This window comes from Colias eurytheme, chromosome 29 (assembly GCF_061535395.1).
Source record: "Colias eurytheme isolate Ceu_HAF_F1 chromosome 29, ilColEury1 Martin Lab GWU primary, whole genome shotgun sequence".
In the NCBI taxonomy this organism is placed as follows: Eukaryota; Metazoa; Arthropoda; class Insecta; order Lepidoptera; family Pieridae; genus Colias; species Colias eurytheme.
In genome coordinates, this window is record NC_143008.1 from 6,781,041 (window position 1) to 6,803,719 (window position 22,679).

General features: G+C 35.2%; 2 protein-coding genes across 2 annotated transcripts; one reads left to right on the forward strand and one right to left on the reverse strand.

Annotated features, from left to right (window-relative positions):
• Window positions 1-1,170: 1,170 nt before the first annotated feature.
• LOC149896352 (uncharacterized) lies at window positions 1,171-4,438 on the forward strand. Its single transcript, XM_090118421.1, has 3 exons — window positions 1,171-1,408; window positions 3,512-3,652; window positions 4,284-4,438. Exons 1-3 carry the CDS (start codon window positions 1,171-1,173, stop codon window positions 4,436-4,438), a joined length of 534 nt encoding a protein of 177 aa, XP_089974547.1.
• A 3,516-nt stretch (window positions 4,439-7,954) lies between these two features.
• LOC149896353 (transmembrane protease serine 11B-like protein) lies at window positions 7,955-21,443 on the reverse strand. The gene is made up of 10 exons (XM_090118211.1): window positions 21,386-21,443; window positions 20,725-20,772; window positions 19,366-19,454; window positions 16,578-16,713; window positions 14,120-14,188; window positions 13,562-13,672; window positions 12,277-12,452; window positions 11,321-11,460; window positions 10,491-10,619; window positions 7,955-8,097 (listed from the first exon to the last, which is right to left on the reverse strand). The coding sequence occupies exons 2-10, from the start codon at window positions 20,733-20,735 to the stop codon at window positions 7,972-7,974; spliced, it is 987 nt and encodes a 328-aa protein (XP_089974337.1). The 5' UTR covers window positions 20,736-20,772; window positions 21,386-21,443; the 3' UTR covers window positions 7,955-7,971.
• Between the last annotated feature and the right edge of the window lie 1,236 nt (window positions 21,444-22,679).

Sequence of the window (22,679 nt, forward strand, 5' to 3'; positions counted from 1 at the left end):
ACTTTCGATAATTTAATTCACTATTTATTTCCCCTTTTTATAATTGTTTTAAAAGAAACATTGACTGTGCAAAGATTAAAAACATGTGAGCCGAGCACACGTGTCAGAAGTGAAACTTCACTTCAATAAATAAATCTGTGCAGGGAAGAAGAAAACGAAGGTAGAGAAATATCAAATTTTCAACTCACTATTTTAATATAAATACAAAAATTAGGTACGTACTTTGCCTAGTTACTAATACTTGGTAATTTATACTTTCTAGACTCTAGAGGTATACTAATATAATAAAGCTGAAGAGTTTGTTTGTTTGAACGCGCTAATCTCGGGAACTACCTACTGGTCCGATTTAAAAAATTATTTCGGTGTTAGATAGTCCATTTATCGAGGAAGGCTATAGGCTATATAATATCATCTCACCAAGACTTACAGGAGCGGAGCACAGCTAGTAAATAATAAAATACTAGCGATCCGCCCCGGCTTCGCCCGTGGTACCTACATGTTTAAACTATCCTATCTCTCAAGTTGGATAGAACTGCACATGGTGTGCGAATTTTATTATAATCGGTTAAGTGGTTTAGGAGTCCATTGAGGACAAACATTGTGACACGAGATTTATATATTATACTAGCGGTCCGCCCCGGCTTCGCCCGTGGTACATATTTACGTTTTCTCTACATAAAAACCATCCTCGTACTTCAAGGAATATAATAAAAAAAGAATTATCGAAATCGGTTCAGCCGTTCTCGAGTTATGCGCTTACCAACACATTTTGCGATTCATTTTTATATATAAGATTAAGATTTAAGAAATATATAGAGTCTGTACAAAAGTAAGTACCCCAATCAATGATCTCATGGCTATTGTTAAAAAAAATAATTTGACATTTTTACGCAAACGTTAAAACGTCATATACAAAATGTTTGTTTATAAATGTAAATAAAAACTATTTATTATGGATGTTTGGAAAGGTAAATAATGTAATATAAAAAGAGGAAAAAATTAAACCACAAGTAATTTATAACAATGATTATTTATTATATGTTTAATTCACTTATACATTTCTAAGACACATTTACGTCTCAATATCACAATTCTCTGAAATACACAAACAAAAATGAGTCGTAAACCACGCACAAAAAGTTCAAATTCCGTATAAAGAATGATCGAAAAATGGCAAGCTATGCCAAACTCAAAAAACTCGATGAGAAGACTTTACAGAACCTCAAAGAAGGGCCAGGGCCAGCTGATGAATGTCTCTGCTCTATATTTACTCCAGAAAGAAAGAAGAGTTTTGCAGCTTCAGTGAAAAAGGCGTTTGGTTTTTCTGTGAATAAGAAAAAAGGGGGACAGGAAAGGGAAATACCTTTCAAGTTTAGTAAGGGAGGTAAGGTTGTATTAAATTTATTCGGTTATCTTGATTGTAAATTGGATGACCATTTTTTGCAGTTGCTCTTCATCATCACCACATAGTATAAAACAAAGTCGCATTCTTTCTGAAAATGAAAAGTGAAAATGAAAATGAAAAATTATTTTCGATGAGCATCTCAGGTTTGAAAAACACTTCCAAGCTACTATATCGAATTGCTTCTACAGGTTAAAGCTACTTTATCGCATCAGGAACTACATTACCACACCCTTACGTATAAGGCTCTGTGAGGCACTAATTCTCTCGAAATTTAATTTCGGAGATACCATGTACGGTGCAATGTTGCTTGCAAGGACCAGGAATGCAATACAGCGGGTTCAGAACGCGTGTGCTCGGTTCTGTTGGGACATACCTGCAAGAGATCATGTTACACCATATCTAATCGAAGCAAAAATGCTCAACATGGAACGACGCAGGCGCCTTCACTTTGCTGTGATGCTTTTTGAGGTGGTGACGTCTCAAATACCTAAATACCTGCATAGTAAGCTTAGATGGGTTGGTGAGAGAAATGGCTCGCACTTCACAAGAGCATCCACATTCATGTTGGTTATGCCAAGATACCACACAACCGCTTTTAGAGGCAGTTTTGTATACAACGCAACTAAGTGTTGGAATAACCTTCCGCCGCCGCTACGTGAGTCGATTTCCAAACACTCTTTTAAGTATAAGTATAAAACACACCTCATTAGCGATTTCGTCGGGAAACCTTAGTTGCGTTGTATATAATATAATATGCATTCAATATATATATGTAATATAATTTATCATTATTTATTTATGTAATATAGGTATTGATGTTTATTTCATTAATTTGTAGATTTTAATATTATATAAATAGTAAAAACACTTACTTATTAATTTAAATTTTTCTAGTTTGTTTTATTGTATTTTATGTTATTTAACTATATTTTATTATTCGGGACACTTTAGACTTACGCGTCTGTTGTCTGGTTGGGCCCTGAAAACCAGCGCTATGCCGACCGTGGTGCGGCGTAGCATATGCTGAGTGGCCTTACCCTTTAGGTCACCAGTCGCCACACAAATATTTATAATAGATTTTTAGCTCTTAATTTTTTCTTTTTTTTTTATCCCTGTTTATTTTCTATAGTCTTTAAGAGTGCTCTTGTTACTGTTTTTTTATGTGGTGGTGGTACTTTGGAGATCCTAATAAATGTATTTTATTCTTATTCTTATTCTTATTCTTATTCTATTTATTTCAGCAAAAACACAGTATGTAACAAAACAAAATTTAACAACATCATATTTTGCTGTCACTTATAATCTATACTAATATTATAAAGCTGAAGAGTTTGTTTGTTTGTTTGAACGCGCTAATCTCAGGAACTACTGGTCCGATTTGAAATATTATTTCGGTGTTAGATAGGCCATTCATCGAGGAAGGCTATATGCTATATATTATGATATATATCATCACGCTTAAGACCAACAGGAGCGGAGCCACGCGGGTGAAACCGCGGAGTGCAGCTAGTTATTCAATATAATTATTAACTGTAGCTCCCACACTAAGACAACTTGTGTCGTGGGAGCTGGTACGATTATAAATATCTTTCTCCCCTATATCCCTATGTATGCTTCTATGTATCAACAGATTTTGATGCGGATTTTTTTAAGAGATAGAGTGATTCAAGAGGAAGTTTAGTATTTAATTTCTTTGATTATAGACAAAGCGGGCGAAGCCGCGGGCGGAATGCTAAGTAGCTTAGGTATACACAAGTATGTACGGAAGCCTTAGTATCGCGAATCCAAATTGTGATTTTACAGATTTTTTGTAGCGATCACGCGCTCTCTAGTTAATAGTATTTTTTTTTCTATAATGCTTTTAAACAACGAAAGAATAAAATATGTAAATGATGATTAGGTACTTATATGATAAAAAGAGTCTGAATTGAATCTTCTTTGGCAAGATTGAAAGATACCAAAATCGACGGTATTGCCATGACGCGACCTTGAAATTTTAGTCAACGCGCCTAAAGAAGTCTCCCTTTCAAAAATACTAATACTAACTACTAACTACTACGACTAAAACTAACTACTTATAATTTACAGCTTCCGGTTCGTCAAAAGAAGTTTTAAAACGTCACAGATCTTGTGGCAAATGCGGGTGTGACAATGAAAATATAGTTCTGAAACACTCCTACGCTAATATACGGATTACTACGCCCGATGTGACGTCATTCTGCCCCTGTCCTACTGATTGCTTGCCTGGTATACTACTTTGTCAAGTAATTTAGACTACAAGTAGTAGTAGTTAGTAGTCATAGTAGTTAAGGATATATCAAATATCTATTATTTCTTTTTATCCGTATAAATGAGTTTTTCCCTTTACCCCTAATGTTCCTGTGGGAATATCGATATAAAAAAGTATCAGAACTGTAGCCTAAGTTACTCCTTATAACATCAGATATCTATCAGTGAAAGTCCCGTCTCAATCGGTCCACCCGTTCCAGAGATTAGGCGGAACAAACAGACAGACAAAAATTAAAAAAAAATGCGAGTGAGCGGGCGAAAAAATTGTTGATCGTATTTGTTGTATTTGGTATATCGGATAGATTATGTATATAGTAAGGCTTCATTTATTTGGGTAGAACAAATGTTTCCTGAAATACTCATTAGTATTTTATACTAGGTTTCCGCCCGCGGCTTCGCCCGCGCAGTCAAAGAAAACCCGCATAGTTCCCGTTCCCGTGGGATTTCTGGGATTGCGTCATTTTCTCGGGATAAAAAGTAGCCTATGTCCTTTCTCGGTAGTTTAGGCGTGATTGAGTAACAGACAGACAGACAGAGTTACTTTCGCTTTTATAATATTAATATAGTATGGATTCGTTTTATTTTCTAGATAAAGACAAAATGAAAAATAACATACAAGTGGTGGTCGAACGAGCTGATGTGCAAACGAGTGCATCAACAAATGTCGCTCTTGAAGAAAGAATCAAAGATAATTCGGAAGAGAAAGAAGCTGTTGAAAAAGAGGAAAAGGAAAATAGAGATTAAAAGAAAGAAGATATTAAAATAGTATGAAATAGATGTGTGAATTTCATTTTTCTCTTGTGTATTTTAATTATTAATTACTTTTACCCAAAAGGGTATGACTTAAAAGTCATATGAATTCATGTCGGAATCTATTAAAATTAATCCTCTTCATTATGATTTACGCATAAAGCACTATTTAAACCGATTTGATAAAAATTTCATTAAAACATCATCTTTTAGTGGTTCTTTCTTCCAATTATAGCATTAATTAAGGCTTTTTTTACAATCTGAATATCTCATAATATATAAAATTCTCGTGTCAAAATGTTGCCATACTCCACTGAAACGACAGGACCGATTTTCATGAAATTTTGTGTGCCTATTGGGCTATTGGGTAGTTCTGAGAATCGGCCAACATTTTTATACACCTAAGTGAAAAGGCATAACAACGTTTGCCGGGACTGTTAGTAATAATCTATACTACTTATTTGTTTGTTTGTTTGAACGCGCTAATCTCAGGAACTACTGGTCCGATTTGAAAAATTATTTCGCTGATAGATAGCCCATTTATCGAGGAAGGCTATATATGTATAGGCTATAAATCATCACGCTTAGACCAACAGGAGCGAAGCAATGCGGGTGAAACCGCGGAGCACAGCTAGTTAATTATAATATTGCCGCATCCATATTTAAAATATATACTCATTTAAATACGCAATAATCAACTGTAAATGCAAATATTATACACGCGTGGTCGTCACACTATTAAGCAGTACACCGTCTGACCGCTAGATGGCGCTAAAACAAAACGCGGTTACAGAATTGCTAATAAATTTTTATCTAATGGCCGACAGCTTCATAACAGCTTATGCTACACAGCATTTCCATTTTCATGTAATTTAGATAATGGAGCGTGGGGTTTAATCGTTCTGCATCCATAACCGTTTTATTTAAGTTTACTTGCATTTAATAAACACATATTTGTTATTACGAGTTCAGATTGTGACATTACTGAATGCGTTTAACATTTAACATTAAAATACATAGGTATGCATTTAATACAGTATCGTTATGAACCAACTTGAAAGAAAGAGAAGGAAATCTCCTCAAATCGGATGTATTTCTTTTATTGGCTTTGTTATTACAGAACTTTCGACTGGGTGAACCGATTTTGATAACAGTAGCTAGCATTAATTCTGTGACAGTTGTTTATACTTTTTAATTTGAAAGCTGGTGCATTCCGTTTGATTCAATTTAAAATATGTTTAGCTCGAAAAATTTGAAGATGGTTAAGTTTTTTTTAAATAATTACTAGCAGTCCGCCCCGGCTTCGCCCGTGGTACCTACATGTTTAAACTATGCTATCTCTCAAGTTGGATCGAACTGCACATGGTGTGCGAATTTTATTATTTAATCGGTTTAGTGGTTTAGGAGTCCATTGAGGACAAACATTGTGAGACGAGATTTATATATGTATATTAAAAGTTAAATAAATATAATTTCTGCGTAATTGAAATCAACTTTACTATTCTATCTATTCATTCTATCCTTAGATTCTACCTTACTTTCTAGGATTATATACTACGTACTAGCTGTTGCCCGCAGCTTCGCTTGCGTGGAAAAGATAAATTTTCATTGTATAAGTTTTCATCCCCTATTTTACCCCTTTAGGGGATGAATTTTCAAAAATCCTTTCTTAGGGGACGCCTACGTTATGACATCTACCTGCATGCCAAATTTCAGCACGATACGTCCAGTGGTTTGGGCTGTGCGTTGATAGATCACTATATCAGTCACCTTTGAGTTTTATATACATATATAGATTCTATGAATAATTTTAACTTTTTATTAAGTTTGTAAGGATTGATGTTACTTTTTACGTAAAATCTTTCTTTATCTGCATAAAATGTGGCACAGTGATAAATTATTATAGTCTGTATTAGCAAATAGGCTACATTCACGAATATAATAAAAATGAATCGCTAAATGTGTCGATACCTCAAGAACGGCTGAACCGTTTTAGATAATTCTTTTCTATACAAATATTATAAAGAGGAAAGGTTTGATTTTTTGTTTGTTTGTTTGTATGAATTGAATAGGCTCCGAAACTACTTGGCAGATTTGAAAAATTCTTTCACTGTTGGAAAACTACATCATTTCTGAGTGACATAGGCTAGGTTTTATCCCGGAAATCCCACGGGAACGGGAACTATGCGGGTTTTTTTTTGAAAACGCGGGCGAAGCCGCAGGCGGACAGCTAGTATATAATATTCCTTGAAGTAATGATACTTAAATTTATTTTTTAATGAATGCTTAGGTAAATATTTATCTAAAGGTAGGCATCCGATTATTATAATACAAGAAAACTGAGTGTTTCCAGTTGTATAAAATAGGAAATCTATATTTTTACTAGCTGTGTAAATAAACTATTCAGCTTTATAATATACTAGCTTTCCGCCTGCGGCTTCACCCGCGTTTTCAACGAAAAACCCGAATAGTTCCCGTTCCCATAAGATTTCTGGGTTAAAACTTAAAACCTATCCTATGTGTTAATACAAGTTACCCTCTATATGTGTGCTAAATTTCATTTTAATCGGTTCAGCCCCCCTAGTCAAGTGGCTTTCTGTTAGCGTAGCGTTCAATAGAATAGACTACGAATGTATGAAATTGACGTAAGCTGTAGATACCGCTACGCTACGCTACAGCTTACCGCTTACGTCACGTAAAGAGTAGGTAACAAACACACACATACACATCCTCACAAACTTTCGCATTTATAATATTAGTACGATAGGAAGTACAGACAGGTCAATGTAGTTCACAGTACCCAGTTCTATAGGTCACTTTGATAAAAAGTTATTTTATCTGTTTGCAAACAATATTGTATTATCTATATAATTCAGATATAATATGACCTAAGTATGTGTATCGTAATTTTAAAGTTCTAAATATGCATAGGGACAGACAAAAAAAACGACTTTGTTTTATATTATTTAGAGATAAATTTCTCTCGTAGTAACAGAACCAAATGAATCTACACATCCACAAAAGATTTGCGTGTAGTAGTAGAATCAGATTCATATAATTATTACAATGTAAATCAGAATTTACATTTTTATCTTAGACTAGCTGTGCCTGCGGTTTACCCGATTTGTTTTCTCGACTTGTTTTGAAAAGTTTTTGACCATTAGAAAGCTATTTATTCTTAACTAGCTGTGCCCCGCATTGCTGCTCTCCTATTGGTCTTAGCGTAATGATATATAGCCTCCTTCCTCGCCTTCCTCGAATAAATGTACTATCACAGTGAAATAATGTTTAAAATCGGACAAGTAGTTCCTGAGATTCGCACATTCTAACAAACAAACTCTTAATCTTTATAATAATAGTGATTACAATGTTATTCAGAATCATAATCAGAAAAACGCGAATTTTAAATTAGATTATTTCTAAAGTATGTACATACTTGTATGATGCATGATTCTATTACTTTAAACGAAAATCAGGGAATACAGGTGGATTCAAAATAAAAAACAATAATAGGTTTTAAACAGTTTTTAGAAATACACGTCTATTTTAGTTTTCAACCAGTCCATGTGATTCGTCACGTTGGAATACATATGTATGTTCTCGATTTTGTCAATCAAAATCCCATATAATATGTATCGGAAATTGTTCAATTCCTGAAAAGAAAAAAACATAATTTAAATGTACCGTGAAAGTTATTATGTTATGGAAGATATATAAAACTCAAAGGTGACTGATATAGTAATCTATCAACGCACAGCCCAAACCACTGGACGTATCGGGCTGAAATTTGGCATGCAGGTAGATGTTAGGACATAGGCATCCGCTAAGAAAAGATTTCCCGAAATTCTTGCGGGAACGGGGAAAAACGGGGATGCACGTACAAAGTCGTGGGCGGAAGCTAGTGGAAGATAAAATGACAATGCAGAGAACATTAAAAAAGAGTAGCTAAATTATTGTAGTATTAATAAAATGAAGAACACGCATTAGGATAAGTGAAGTCCCATGTCCCCTAGTGGGGTAAGGGGCAGATGCATTATACATCTGTTTCACTGATCGATTTTCTTTAGGGACAAGTAGGTGATCAGCCTTCTGTGTCCTGCTAGACCGAGACATTTTTTTTTCTTCGTCTCCACCGGGAATCGAACCCAGGACCCCTCGGTTCTACGCTCTCGCGTCAACCACTGTACCAAGGAGGATTCGCATTAAGATAAGGGGAATCTAATTATCTTAAAGAGCGAGTTTGTTTTGAAATTTCCACCTTGTTTTTAGTTGTTAAACTGTCCAAAATATAAGTTATATGCATGTCATGGTCAGCACAAAAATAGCACAATAATGGTGTATTTATTATATCCTATACTAGGTTTCCGCCCGCGGCTTCGCCCGCGCAGTCAAAGAAAAACCCACATAGTTCCCGTTCCCGTGGGATTTCCGGGATTGCGTCATTTTCCCGGGATAAAAAGTAGCCTATGTCCTTTCTCGGGTATCAAAATATCTCCATACCAAATTTCATGAAAATTGGTTCAGTAGTTTAGGCGTGATTGAGTAACAGACAGACAGACAGAGTTACTTTCGCATTTATAATATTAGTATGGATTATGTATGACTCAGGAAGAATCTGCTAGTGAATGAATTTTTGAAATCGGTCCACAAGCTTTGGAAACATTACAAAATACGTACAAAAACACACTTTAAAATATTAGTTTACTAACTTTCTGCACGCAGTTTCGCCTGTTTTGTCTACAACCTAATAAATTATATACTTAAATCTCCCTCGAAAATCACTGTATCGATTAAAAAAAGTCATCAACATTAACTGTAGCATAATTTTAAAAATGTGCCTAGACACAGACACACAGACGGTGGAAGTGAAATTTTTTTTAAATCTTTTTTTTATCTTTATTTTGTTCGTATATTGTTACTATGGTGTTAGGTACATTTTATTTTACACTAGCAATCCGGGCGAACTCCGTTTCGCCACCAGAGACACCTTTTCTTTGCTATAAACCTCACGGAGCCCAAGACCTTTCCAACGAATGCAAAACCATGGAAATCGGTTCGTGCGTTCTGGAGTTATAGCGTCAGGAAGGAAAACCCGACTTATTTTTAGGGTTCCGTAGCCAAAATGGCAAAAACGGAACCCTTATAGTTTCGTCATGTCCGTCTGTCCGTCTGTCCGTCTGTCCGTCTGTCACAGCCGATTTACTCGGAAACTATAAGTACTACAGTGATGAAATTTGATGGGAATATGTGTTGTATGAACCGCTACAAAAATATGACACTAAATAGTAAAAAAAAGAATTGGGGGTGGGGCCCCCCATACATGTAACTGAGGGATGAAATTTTTTTTTTCGATGTACATACCCGTGTGGGGTATCAATGGAAAGGTCTTTTAAAATGATATAAAGTTTTCTAAAAAACATTTTTCTTAAAGTGAACGGTTTTTGAGATATCAGCTCTCAAAGTCGTAAAAAGTATGTCCCCCCCCCTCTATTTTTATAACTACGGGGTATAAAATTCTAAAAAAAATAGAGGTGATGCATGCTAATTAACTCTTTCAACGATTTTTGGTTTGATCAAAGTATCTCTTATAGTTTTTGAGATAGGTTGATTTAACTGTAATTTATTATATTTGCTGCTACGGAACCCTTTGTGCGCGAGCCCGACTCGCACTTGGCCGGTTTTATTATATAGTATATTGTAAGAAATAACACGGGAGGCCGGTTTAAATATTAGTTTGAATGTAATAAGAATGTACTGCGATTCTACACAGCTACCTAATTGATGTAGGTAGTTGATAACAAAACGCAGCAAGTCAGTCAGTCAGTCGACTATTAGCAAAGTGAGGGTAGTTGGGTCGAACGTCGTATAAACAACGACCGAGCCCCTAGGCACGATTCGTACGAATGCGCCACGAGTCAAAGGAACGCGGCAATTTATAGTATTCGAACGCTAAACATGTTCGGACAGGAAACAGTGACAATTATTCATCCACAAAAATATTAAATGAAAAGTTACGTCTAACAATATACTATGTAGTGATTATTACCTCCTCCAAACAAAACAGACCACCGCCCAGTTCTGGTCTAAACGCGTCCTTATGTGACACCGTACACATGAGCGATGGGTGCAAGAGGGTGCTATTACACCGTGATTGTAGCGGTATTCTGCTGTTTACCTGGAATATAATAAATAAATAAATATTATAGGACATTATTACACAAATCGACCTAGTCCCACAGTAAGCTCAATTAAGGCTTGTGTTGTGGGTACTAGGCGACGATAAATATAATATTTAACAAATACATATATAGATAACACCCAGACCCAAGAACAAATAATTGAGTTCATCACACAAATATTTGCCCTGACCGGGGATCGAACCCGGGACCGTCGGCTCAGTAGGCACTTTACCACTGCGCCATCCGCGTCGTCAGATATAGAATATAAGTTACGATTGCTCATAATCAGAATCAGCCACCCTAGACAAGTAGCTTTCTATTAGCGTAACGTTCAATAGAATAGATTATGAATGTATGAGATTGACGTAATCAATCGTCGTCGTCGTCGTAATCAAACGTCAATCTCATACATTCATAATCTATTCTATTGAACTTTACGCTAATAAAAAGCCACTTGTCTAGGGGGGCAGAACAGATTCAAGAGGTGCGCTTATGGCACGCCCGCGCCGCTTGTGTTTGACCCACGCCTAAAACTGCCATTTTAATAACGTATTCTAATTGTCCGTATTTGACAGTTTAAGTGACATTTAAATATTATCGTGTAATACTTTATTGGACGGATAAGTTTTATCCAAGCATTGAAAAATCGGCCCTTAATGTTATTAATTATTATGCTACAATACAAAATAAGAAGTACTTCTAAATTATCTTCCGAAGCGCTGATGCAGGATTTTCCAAACTTCACCGGAGACTGCGGCACGCAGGCCTCCGTGGCTGACCGGGGCAGAGAATCCGACGGATCGAGGATTATTATAGCAATGTCGTTCAGAGGTTTTGCTGGAATAAAATATAAATAAATATTTATTTCAAACTCAAACTCAAACATTCATTTATTCAATTAGACTACTATTTAGTAGGACTTTCGAATCGTCATTACTTAAGTATTTTTAACATTTACCACCGATTCGGAAAGAAGTATCTATGGAGAAGAACCGGCAAGAAACTCCATAGTTGCTCTTTTAAAATCATGTCAATATTACATAATATGTAACTTATATCTATAACTACACTAGCGGTCCGCCCCGGCTTCGCCCGTGGTACCTACATGTTTAAACTATCCTATCTCTCAAGTTGGATCGAACTGCACGTCATGGTGTGCGAATTTTATTATAATCGGTTAAGTGGTTTAGCAGTCTATTGAGGACAAACATTGTGACACGAGATTTATATATATTAAGAAGAAGAAGATATTTATTTACAGACAAATCCTACTAATATTATAAATGCGAAAGTTTGTGATGGATGGGTGTTTGTTACTCTTTCATGTTAATACTACGGAACCAATTTCAATAAAATTTGGGATATAGGTAGCTAGAATAAGATATAGACAGACTTTAGTTTTTCTATGTGTCTAAAAAAAATTGAAAGAATAGATAGTATCCCACCGCAGGATAACTTCGTTCATAGTTTTTTTATGAAACCAAAATTTTATGTATATTTATAAACGAGCATATATATCGTCGGGGTTGCCAGTCAAAATTTGGCCGCAAGTATTTTTAATTAATACGAGCACGCACGAATAGCGAGGGTTGTTACTATGATGGTTTAATTTATTTATTACCTTAACTTATAAAACAAATGATGCATTCTCACTTTTATTATACTCCGGGTGTATAATAACCTCCTGCACGCTGGTTTGTTCGTCGCCATCCTTATCAAATGTTACTACAAGATCCTTCATAGGGTAGCCATTAACACAGCTGGCCAATGTGACCAGAGCACGAGCCGCTTCGTTGATATATGTAGCGGCACAGAGGAACATGTCGTCACTGTAATATTATTTTAAAGAAATACTTATAGATTAAAAGATTATCCTTGGTACAGTGGTTGACGCGTGACCGTAGAACCGAGGGGTTCGATTCCCGGTGGAGACGAAGAACAAAATGTCTCGGTCTGGAAGGGCAGAAGGCTGGTCACTTACTTGTCCCTAAAGAAAATCGATCAGTGAGACAGATGTATAATGCATCTGCCCCTTACCCTACTATGGGATTTCACTTTTATAGATTAAAACACACACTTCAATGATAGAATCAACTAATAGGTATTTTTTTAACGATATTTATTTTATAATTCAGGATGATAAGACATACTCATTAAATTATTGTATTGTCATTCTTTCTTGATAACTATAAATCCATACTAATATTATAAATGCGAAAGTAACTCTGTCTGTCTGTCTGTTACTCAATCACGCCTGAACTACTGAACCAATTTGCATGAAATTTGGTATAGATATATTTTGATACCCGAGAAAGGACATTGGATAGGTTTTATCCCGGAAATCCTACGGGAACGGGTTTTTCTCTGAAAACGCGGGCGAAGCCGCGGGCGGAAAGCTAGTTATAAATAATTAAGTGTACAGAGTTCAAACTCAATCTGGCCGTTCAAAGTGGGTTAAAATCTAATCTAAAGGAGTCGGTTACATTCAAACAAAAGATGAAGCACATAACGTTATCAAAAACTAAACTGCCCTCAAATGGTCAGAACTAGAACAAAATTTAAATGGGACCAATCGGAGGGCTGTCATTTTCATCATGGTAGGGGGGTAGATGATATTGATGAAAAATATGGTAAATGTTGATATGTGAGTGAAGTCGCGTGTCCCCTAGTGGGGTAAGGGACAGATGCATTATACATCTGTTTCACTGATCGATTTTCTTTAGGGACAAGTAGGTAGCCTTCAGTGTCTTGCCAGATCGAGACATTTTTTTTCTTCGTCTCCACCGGGAATCGAACCCAGGACCCCTCGGTTCTACGCTCACGCGACAACCACTATACCAAGGAGGCGGACAGACGTCCTTTTTAACTCTGTCATTTTTCCACACTGGAAATAAAACTGCTCTTAGACGTCATGGTACGGAGATGACGATAAACATACATATAAACCCAAGCCCGCCACGGATACTGTCCCTGCAGTATAGAATGCACTGATGGTCGCACCCGGCGCGGCCTGCCTTCCGGATTGTCAACACCGCATTTATCATTTGACCTGAAAGCAACGAAATATAATATGAGAAATTTTTAAAGGAATATTTTATATTCTTTTTTCTTTAAAATTTCCTCATGTCCGAGAAAATTAGTAAAATTAGCGGAAATAAATTGTGTAATTTCGAAAATCGCTACAGTTATTCCTTGACATGTTAAGATGATCATATCGAAAGTCCTCAAGGGTGGGGGGTGAGCTTAGGTTTTAGGGGGGTTCAATCCTTTGAAAAAGTTCTAAAAAAGGCTCCTGCCTTCTCTAGATTTTTGCTCATAAACCTAGAACCTGCACAAATAGGACACACACCTAGGAAAATATTCTACATAAAATTTCCTTTAAATCCACACGTGTCAGAAGTGAAACTTCTTTGGCATGATTCATGCACACCAAAATCGTCACCTTTCTCAATTATGTTGAATACACAGTCATATTATAAAGGCTATTCAAACTTACCGATAGTCATTGAGATCCTGTTGGTTGACACAGCACACCTCAGTACTTGTGCAGTCATCTTTGTACAGCCTGAAATAATTGTCATTAAAACAACTTAATCTACACTAATATTATAAAGTTTACTTCGTTTGTTTGTTTGTTTGATTGTAATGAATAGGCTCATAAACTACTGGACCGATTTTAAAAATTCTTTCACCATTCGGAAGGTACATTATCCACGAGTAATATAGGCTAGGTTTTATCCCGGAAATCCCACGGGAACGGGAACTATGCGGGTTTTTCTTTAAACACGGGCTTTCTAAAAACACGGGCGACGCCGCAGGCGGAAAGCTAGTATAGTATATTGTCAACTTCAAGGCTCTATGTTCATGGCAATTACCCTGTAGGTTTTCCTTCCCTTGCGAATGTCGAAATTTGCGAAAATTTGCAGCATAAATGGCTGTATCTTTGAATTGCGTTTTAAATAAATAAATAAATAAATCATTTATTTGCAAGTAAACATGGTATACATAGGTGTTAAGAATAAGATACATTATTTCAGCATGTTTAGCCGTTATTCAACGGCATGCAAATACATTTTTCATTAGATATACATTTTATATTATGTCTTCTTAATTTTATTTTATTAAAATCAATTCATTTGTTATTCATTCACATTATTATAATTAATATTTCACAATTCATTCATATTCATTACAAAAATTACATACATTATTACAAAATTAATATTAAGACGCAAGTAGACAATGTTAATTACTAGACTGGGGTAGAAGCCTTTGAAAATAATGAAAAGATAAAAAAAATCGCAGTCGGATGAAACCCATTAGAAAAGGAGGGGAATATGATAAAAATGTAAGGAAAAATAAATTACGGTCAATCCGAGTTCGGGAAGCGGGAGGGGGGAGCTTTTAAGAGAAAAAAATGGTTTCTCTCAATTTCCGACAAAACTACAAGTCCTATAGAAAAAAGTTCTATGGCAAAGTTGTAGGTAATTAAAAGTTCTACAACTTTTGTATTCACAATTTTTTCACATAACCTAAAAATTTAGGTGAAAAATTCAAAAAACCCAGTTTTTGGTCTTTTATTTCTATCTACTTCAAAATTTATTTTTTTTCTACGAAATTTGGTGGAAACTTACTTTATTATGTCCCAAATACACTGTAATTTATTTGATCGAAAATATTTATTTTTTCGCCTTATTTTGAATTAATACTAAAAAAACAACCTAATTTTCAATCGAAAAGTCACCCGTCAAAATATCAGCTTTTTTCAAAAACTTGGGGTGCCTTTTATTTATTGAAATCTCTACTTTCATATGGTGTAAAAAAAATAAACACCACCATAGTAAATGTTCTCAGGAAATGCATACAAACAGTCTGAAAATTAGCTTTTACTAAATCAGGCACAATTCTTGAACTCTATATCTTCTCTTGTATCGGCTTTTCGGTAATATTTCAAAAGAAAAATAATTATCTGTTCTAAGTTTAATATTTTACAGCATATTCAAAAGCAAAATGGTGTCGATAAAAACATTTCAGGTAGTTCGAGAAGTGTGCCTGATTTAGTAAAAGCTAATTTTCAGACTGTTTGTATGCATTTCCTGAGAACATTTACTATGGTGGTGTTTATTTTTTTTTACACCATATAAAAGTAGAGATTTCAATGAATAAAAGGCACCCCAAGTTTTTGAAAAAAGCTGATATTTTGACGGGTGACTTTTCGATTGAAAATTAGGTTGTTTTTTTGGTATTAATTCAAAATAAGGCGAAAAAATAAATATTTTCAATCAAATAAATTACAGTGTATTTGGGACATAATAAAGTAAGTTTCCACCAAATTTCGTAGAAAAAAAATAAATTTTGAAGTAGATAGAAATAAAAGACCAAAAACTTGGTTTTTTGAATTTTTCACCTAAATTTTTAGGTTATGTGAAAAAATTGTGAATACAAAAGTTGTAGAACTTTTAATTACCTACAACTTTGCCATCGAACTTTTTTCTATAGGACTTGTAGTTTTGTCGGAAATCGAGAGAAACCATTTTTTTCTCTTAAAAGCTCCCCCCTCCCGCTTCCCAAACTCGGATTGACCGTAATTTATTTTTCCTTACATTTTTATCATATCCCCCTCCTTTTGTAATGGGTTTCATCCGACTGCGATTTTTTTTTGTTTCAAAAATTATCTACTCTAGTCTATACGAGTTTAGGTATTCTTTAACACTATAAAAACATTTCTGTTGAAGCCATTTATAAAGTTCTTTAAATAAAAAATAGCGTTAGCTTAGAAGTTTAATTTATTCATATACCTCCACATGTTCTTGAGAAAAATGGTTTTGACACACAGACGGATAACAAAGTGAATATTATAGGAATAAGGGTTTCGATTTTTATTTTCGTTGTGCGGAACCAAGCGGAACCCTAAAATGAAATGACAGGTGTCAAAAGTTTAAAAATTGACTTACGTCAAATTATTGATATCGTGTTCTTTCGCCTTATGGTAGCGAACCGAGTGGTGTGTACAAAGGTAGCACTCCCAGCAGCCCTGCGTCACCCCCACTATGGTGTTGCATTGCGCTTGATCTACTGTTCTGTTTTCTACTGTCAACAAACAATTATTAAGCTATTGCATAACTTCTATCGCGGGCCTTGAGCGCGGGGAACGAATCGAGAAATTCCGTAACGAAACACCTCACGCTCCCCACTCCGACGGACACGGAGGTGTGGCTTGAAGGCATGCTATGCAATAGCTTTACCGCGGCAGTCCCCGAGTGCCACACGTCTTTTTTTATTTTTTAAACTAAATGCCTGAAAATTGTCAGAACTGGGAATTGGGATCAATAGGCATTATTTTCAAATTAAAAGGAATCATTAAAATCGATATTACATCGGTACAGCTATAGTTAAAAGTATTGAGGTAGCAAATCCGAAAAAAAAAACAGTTCAATTGAAAACATTTATTTTTATTTTGTAGTCGGTTGAAAAATACTGTGATACAACAAAGAATAGGATCGATTCACCGCCATGTTTTGACGTCAGAGCTGTTAATTAAAACGAACCACTACTTATAACTAACTACAAGTATAGTGCAAATTGCAATAGATATTATCTGTGAAGATCTGTAACATAGGATAAAACGCCGCCGCCGTCTGTCCCTTATGTACCTACCTATGTTTAGATCTTCGAAACTACGAAATTGATTTTTGCTGTGTTTTTCAATAGATATAATTATTAATGCATCATACATAATAATTGCACCCGAATTCGAGGCGGATTGGTAGTAAATATTACTGTAAATAATATATATATAATAAAAATCAGTTTGGATTTCGTAGTAAACTCTCGACCCAAGACGCTATCCTCAAACTCACTCACTGTATCACTCATCACTTGGACCGAGGCAATAAATGTTTAGGTATTTTCCTTGACCTTCAAAAGGCATTTGATACAGTGAGCATACCTATTCTTTTGTGTAAACTCCAGAACATAGGAGTGCGTGGCAATGTCTTAAAGTGGTTTCAGGATTATCTAAGTGATAGAGTCCAATGTGTCAAAGTAGAGGGATCGATGAGTAATCAATCTACATGTACCTATGGTACTCCGCAAGGTAGTACTATAGCTCCTATCCTGTTTTTGATTTATATCAATCCCTTATGTGAGTTAAAAATAAATAACGCAGAAATTGTTACTTTCGCGGATGATACTGTCATCTTGTTCTATGATAAAGATTGGCTCAAGCTCAGACAGATTGTAGAGAGAGGGCTCGCTTCCGTGACAACATGGCTTGAGGATAATTTACTATCTTTAAATACAAAAAAAACGACTTACATCTGCTTTTCTAAGAGTAAAACTCTCTCTCCTTCACCTGATTTTGAAATAAAAATTCATACCTTCCCATGCAATAGGATTCCCAGACTGCAGACAACTTGCAATTGCGAGAAACTACTTCGAGTCGAGCACACCAAATACTTAGGTATACAGGTAGACAGTCACTTAAAATGGGATGTTCAGGCCTCTTATTTAGTAACGCGGTTACGAAGGATGATCTATATATTCAAAAATCTAAGAGCAGTAGTAAATAAAAATACCGTTCTACTAACATACAAGGCACTAATAGAAAGCCTCTTAAACTATTGCATATGTGCATGGGGAGGCATGGCTAAGTCCCACCTTATTCATGTCGAACGAGTTCAGAGGGCAATTATTAAAGTAGCGCTAAAATTACCATTCAGATATCCCACTACAAATCTATTTAAGGAATCAAACTTATTAAGCGTACGGAAAATATATTTAAAGGAAATCCTACGACGATACCATACACAGACAGTACCAGCCTTACAGATTGTTAATAAAAGAAGAGACCGATTCCCTATGCCGCGTACTAATAGTAGGTTTGCTAAAAGATTTTTTCATTTTGCTGCCCCTAAGTTTTACAATATTATAAGTAGGACCCAAAAAGTTAGGACTTTAAATAACAGTTTATTTAAAAAAGCGGTCATTAAATGGCTTGAAAATTATGATTATGATGAAATAGAGCAGCTCATAAATAATGGATAGATGTCAATAATATAACATACACAAACACACAACACTCACATGCACAAGCACACACATTCACAAACACACACACACACACACATATACACACACTCACACTAACAAAATCACGCACTATACTTGTAAAAAGCTTGTAAACGCACAACTGTATATTTAATTATATGTTTTTTTTTTTTTTTACTTTCTCTGTTTTTTAAATGTAATCTTTTTGTTGTACTGAACATGTTCTCTGGGAAGGAACTGTCTTCCTTAACACAGGATTTTCCTAGCTAGGAAGACAGAGCCACACTGTAATTGTACTGTATTAATTTTTGTACTCAATAAAGATATTTTTTTTTTTTTTTTTTTTAAATATTATCCAACTAAGGGCCGACTTTTCAATGCTTGGATAAAACTTATTCGTCGAATAATGTATAAAACTACCATTTTAAAAACGTATTCTAATTGCCCGTATTTGACAGTTTACGTGACATTTTAATATTATCGTGTAATATTTTATTGGACGGATAAGTTGTATCCAAGCATTGAAAAATAGGCCCTAAGAATTAGATTTGATGACTGCTGTGACGTCATAGCTGTTAATTAAAATAAATTATTATTGAAGCGAAGGAATACTCTTTGTCTTTATATTTTATGTAAGGATAAGGTACAAAACACAACTTTCTACACAGTAGTTTAATAAAAATAAATACTCACATGAACTTTCGCTAAATATGGCGTCTGCTAAATCTGAATTTTGACAGTTAATATTTACTAGCAAGGCGATTACGCAGAACACTGAGTATCTGTAATAATAACAAGAATATCCCACTATATTGAAATGAATATGACTCCCTAACATAATTTTCTGGCACTGAGAGACCGGTTACGGTACTAGACTAGACGCTATTACAGCCGTAATAAAGTTGAATATCGCGTGCGATCTTTGATCGCGTTCGAGCTCGAAAAGTAAGTCTCAATTCTTATTTCGTTTATAACTAAAGTAATAATTGATCTAGAGAAAAAATATCTTGGGATTAGATGATAAACTCTATTGCACGACTCACGATGCGAAGCATCAGAGAGTGCTTTACGATCGAAAAATTTTTTTCGCCTCATTTTTGCAGCTATTCTTATTATTATAGCCTTGTTAGTTCACGGAATCAAGATATTTTGCATACTACTGTCGAGATAATTTAATGGAGATTAATCCCATACTTTTTAAAAATTGATTTACTTCAATAGAATTGGAAAAAAACACCGAAATAGGTCAAAAAATTTTCCTGTCCATCATGTGTGAAGCCTGAAAACACTATAACTTGTGAAAAAATCCATCATTTGAGTTAAATTTTTTTTTTAAATATTCTAATCGACGATTGTAGGTCACTGAATGCGAATGATTAATTAATTCAGTGTCGTTTAATTGCAATTAATAAAAAACGAAAACTACAAGACTGTATATCTATATACAGGGTGTCCCACTATTGGTATACTAAGCGCGAAGGGACTTGTAGTTTTGCATACACTGATCACGTAAAAAATACTTAAACAACAAAATTACATCAAAAAATTTTTGCCAAAATTTTCCTGAAAATCCATGTTTTCTTCTCTAGCTTCGCGCAGCCGGCATATACCGCTTCTCTAATGTGAGCATTTTATCCATGAAAACATAATCTTAAACGATAGCTCACGTGATGGTGGCAAAGTTGGGCGGGTTGCTTGTTATGGGTGTACACATAAAGTTTTAAGAATTCATCTATTTGAAAAAAAATGCGTCTGGAATTTTATAAGTATTTTTTACGTACTCAGCGTATGCAAAACTATAACCTCATTTGAGCTTAGTATACCAAAAGTGGGACACCCTGTATATATTTTTTTTTTATATTTCATAATTAAATGAGCATTATGAGTCGTGCACTTTTGGATTTTCCAAATTTATTTTCTTACTGTTAACATTTATTTCTTTCACAACGCACGATAAGGAACTTCGTTCCAATACAAAGTTTATATATATCATAACACGTAAAATGCATAAATACATACTTACATATAAATACTTGTAATATAAATACTTACTTCCACATCATGGTCCAATTTGTTGAAATAATTTTATTCGCTTGATTTCTGAAAAAAAGAAACATGAACGAGTAATCCTAGGTAGGTAGGTACTTACAATATTATACATGCGAAAGGTTGTGAGGATGTTCTTTCACGTAAATACTACTGAACCGATTACAATGAAATTTAACACACATATAGAGGGTAACTTGGATTAACACATAGGATAGGTTTTATCCTGGAAATCCCACGGGAGCGGGAACTATACGGGTTTTCCTTTAAAAACGCGGGCGAAGCCGCCGGCGGAAATCTAGTACATATTTATCCATACTAATATTATAAATGCGAAAGTAACTCTGTCTGTCTGTCTGTCTGTTACTCAATCACGCCTAAACTACTGAACCAATTTTAATGAAATTTGGTATGGAGATATTTTGATACCCGAGAAAGGACATAGGATAGGTTTTATCCCGGAAATCCCATGGGAACGGGAACTGTGCGGGTTTTTCTTTGACTGCGCGGGCGAAGCTGCGGGTGGAAAGCTAGTATTATAATAAAGAGAATACTACATACAAATACATAAATCTAATTGATTTAATTACATATTATACTCACAAAACATTGTAATTACAAATTATTCACTCATATAATAATAAATAATAATATATTTAGTATTTACCAATACAACAATCCAACATGAGGAAAAACAACACACGACTCGACACACTGGTTCATCAACTATATTTACGATATAAATAATATATGTATGGATAATATTAATAGTAAGGTCATGGTTATACAGCTAGCTAATAATTTACTAGCGGGCGTGATCACTCAGAGCTTGCATGTTGACTGAAAAAAGGTAAAAACAAAAGCTGCAACTGAAAGGCCCTCTTTACAATGGGCAGAGTTAGCCCAACAAATGATCGTCGATGATTGTCGCCACCCGTCCGATTAGGGCCCTTCTGGCCTCCTCCACTCAAGCGACAGCTCAAGCCGAGGTTCGTGGTCCCCGTCAAGGGGGGACGCCCTTGTGCATGTCGCTACCAGGGTGAACCTTCAGTTCACCCCCGCGTCCGCGTTAAAATGTAGAAGCCCTTCTGGCTAACATTGAGAGACACCACACAAAAAAAAAAAAAAAAGATTGTCGCCATTGCGACGATTATAAATAAACTCTACATAGGTAGTCTACAATGACGGTCGATCATAGACAGGCCCTCTTCACTATAGTGATTGCCTCTACTCGCCCAACACGCGCCGCCCATTGTGAAGAATGATCTTTTGTCACCCTAATAATTTTCCGTCGTTTTGAGCTGATGATTTTCGATGAGCTTTCGTGCTAAAACGGCGACGTAAAGTTATAAAAATACACCCGTACGTTTTTGTAGGACAATAAGTAATTTTAATTGTAGCGTACAGCTTCGCTATCGCATAGCCGATAGCGTATGCTTTGATTGAATCTTAATAACGTGAGAGTGAAACAGCAATATATTTTGTTTCATTTTACTTGATATTGGGAAAACTTAATTATGATCATTGTTTATAAATAAAATTAAATGCATAGCCGTATTATTTAAGTGCGAATTTATCATTTTAACCGCCTCCCTGGTATAATGATTAGCGCGAAGAATCTAGGTGTTGGGTTCGATACTAAATTAAGTAAAACGGACTTGAGAAAGTAATTCATACATTTATGTTTCAAGAAGAAAAACAATATCAACATACCAAAAGTTATTTTAATGCGAAATACAAGTAAATAAATTTTGCAGGTTCAAGCAAACAAACAAACAAACTATTCAGCTTTATAATGTAAGTAAGTACTTATAGAAAACAACATGTATTTATTTGTTCACTAGCAGTCCGCCCCGGCTTCGCCCGTGGTACATATTTACGTTTTCTCTACATAAGAACCATCCTCGTACTTCAAGGAATATAATAGAAAAGAATAATCGAAATCGGTTCAGCCATTCACA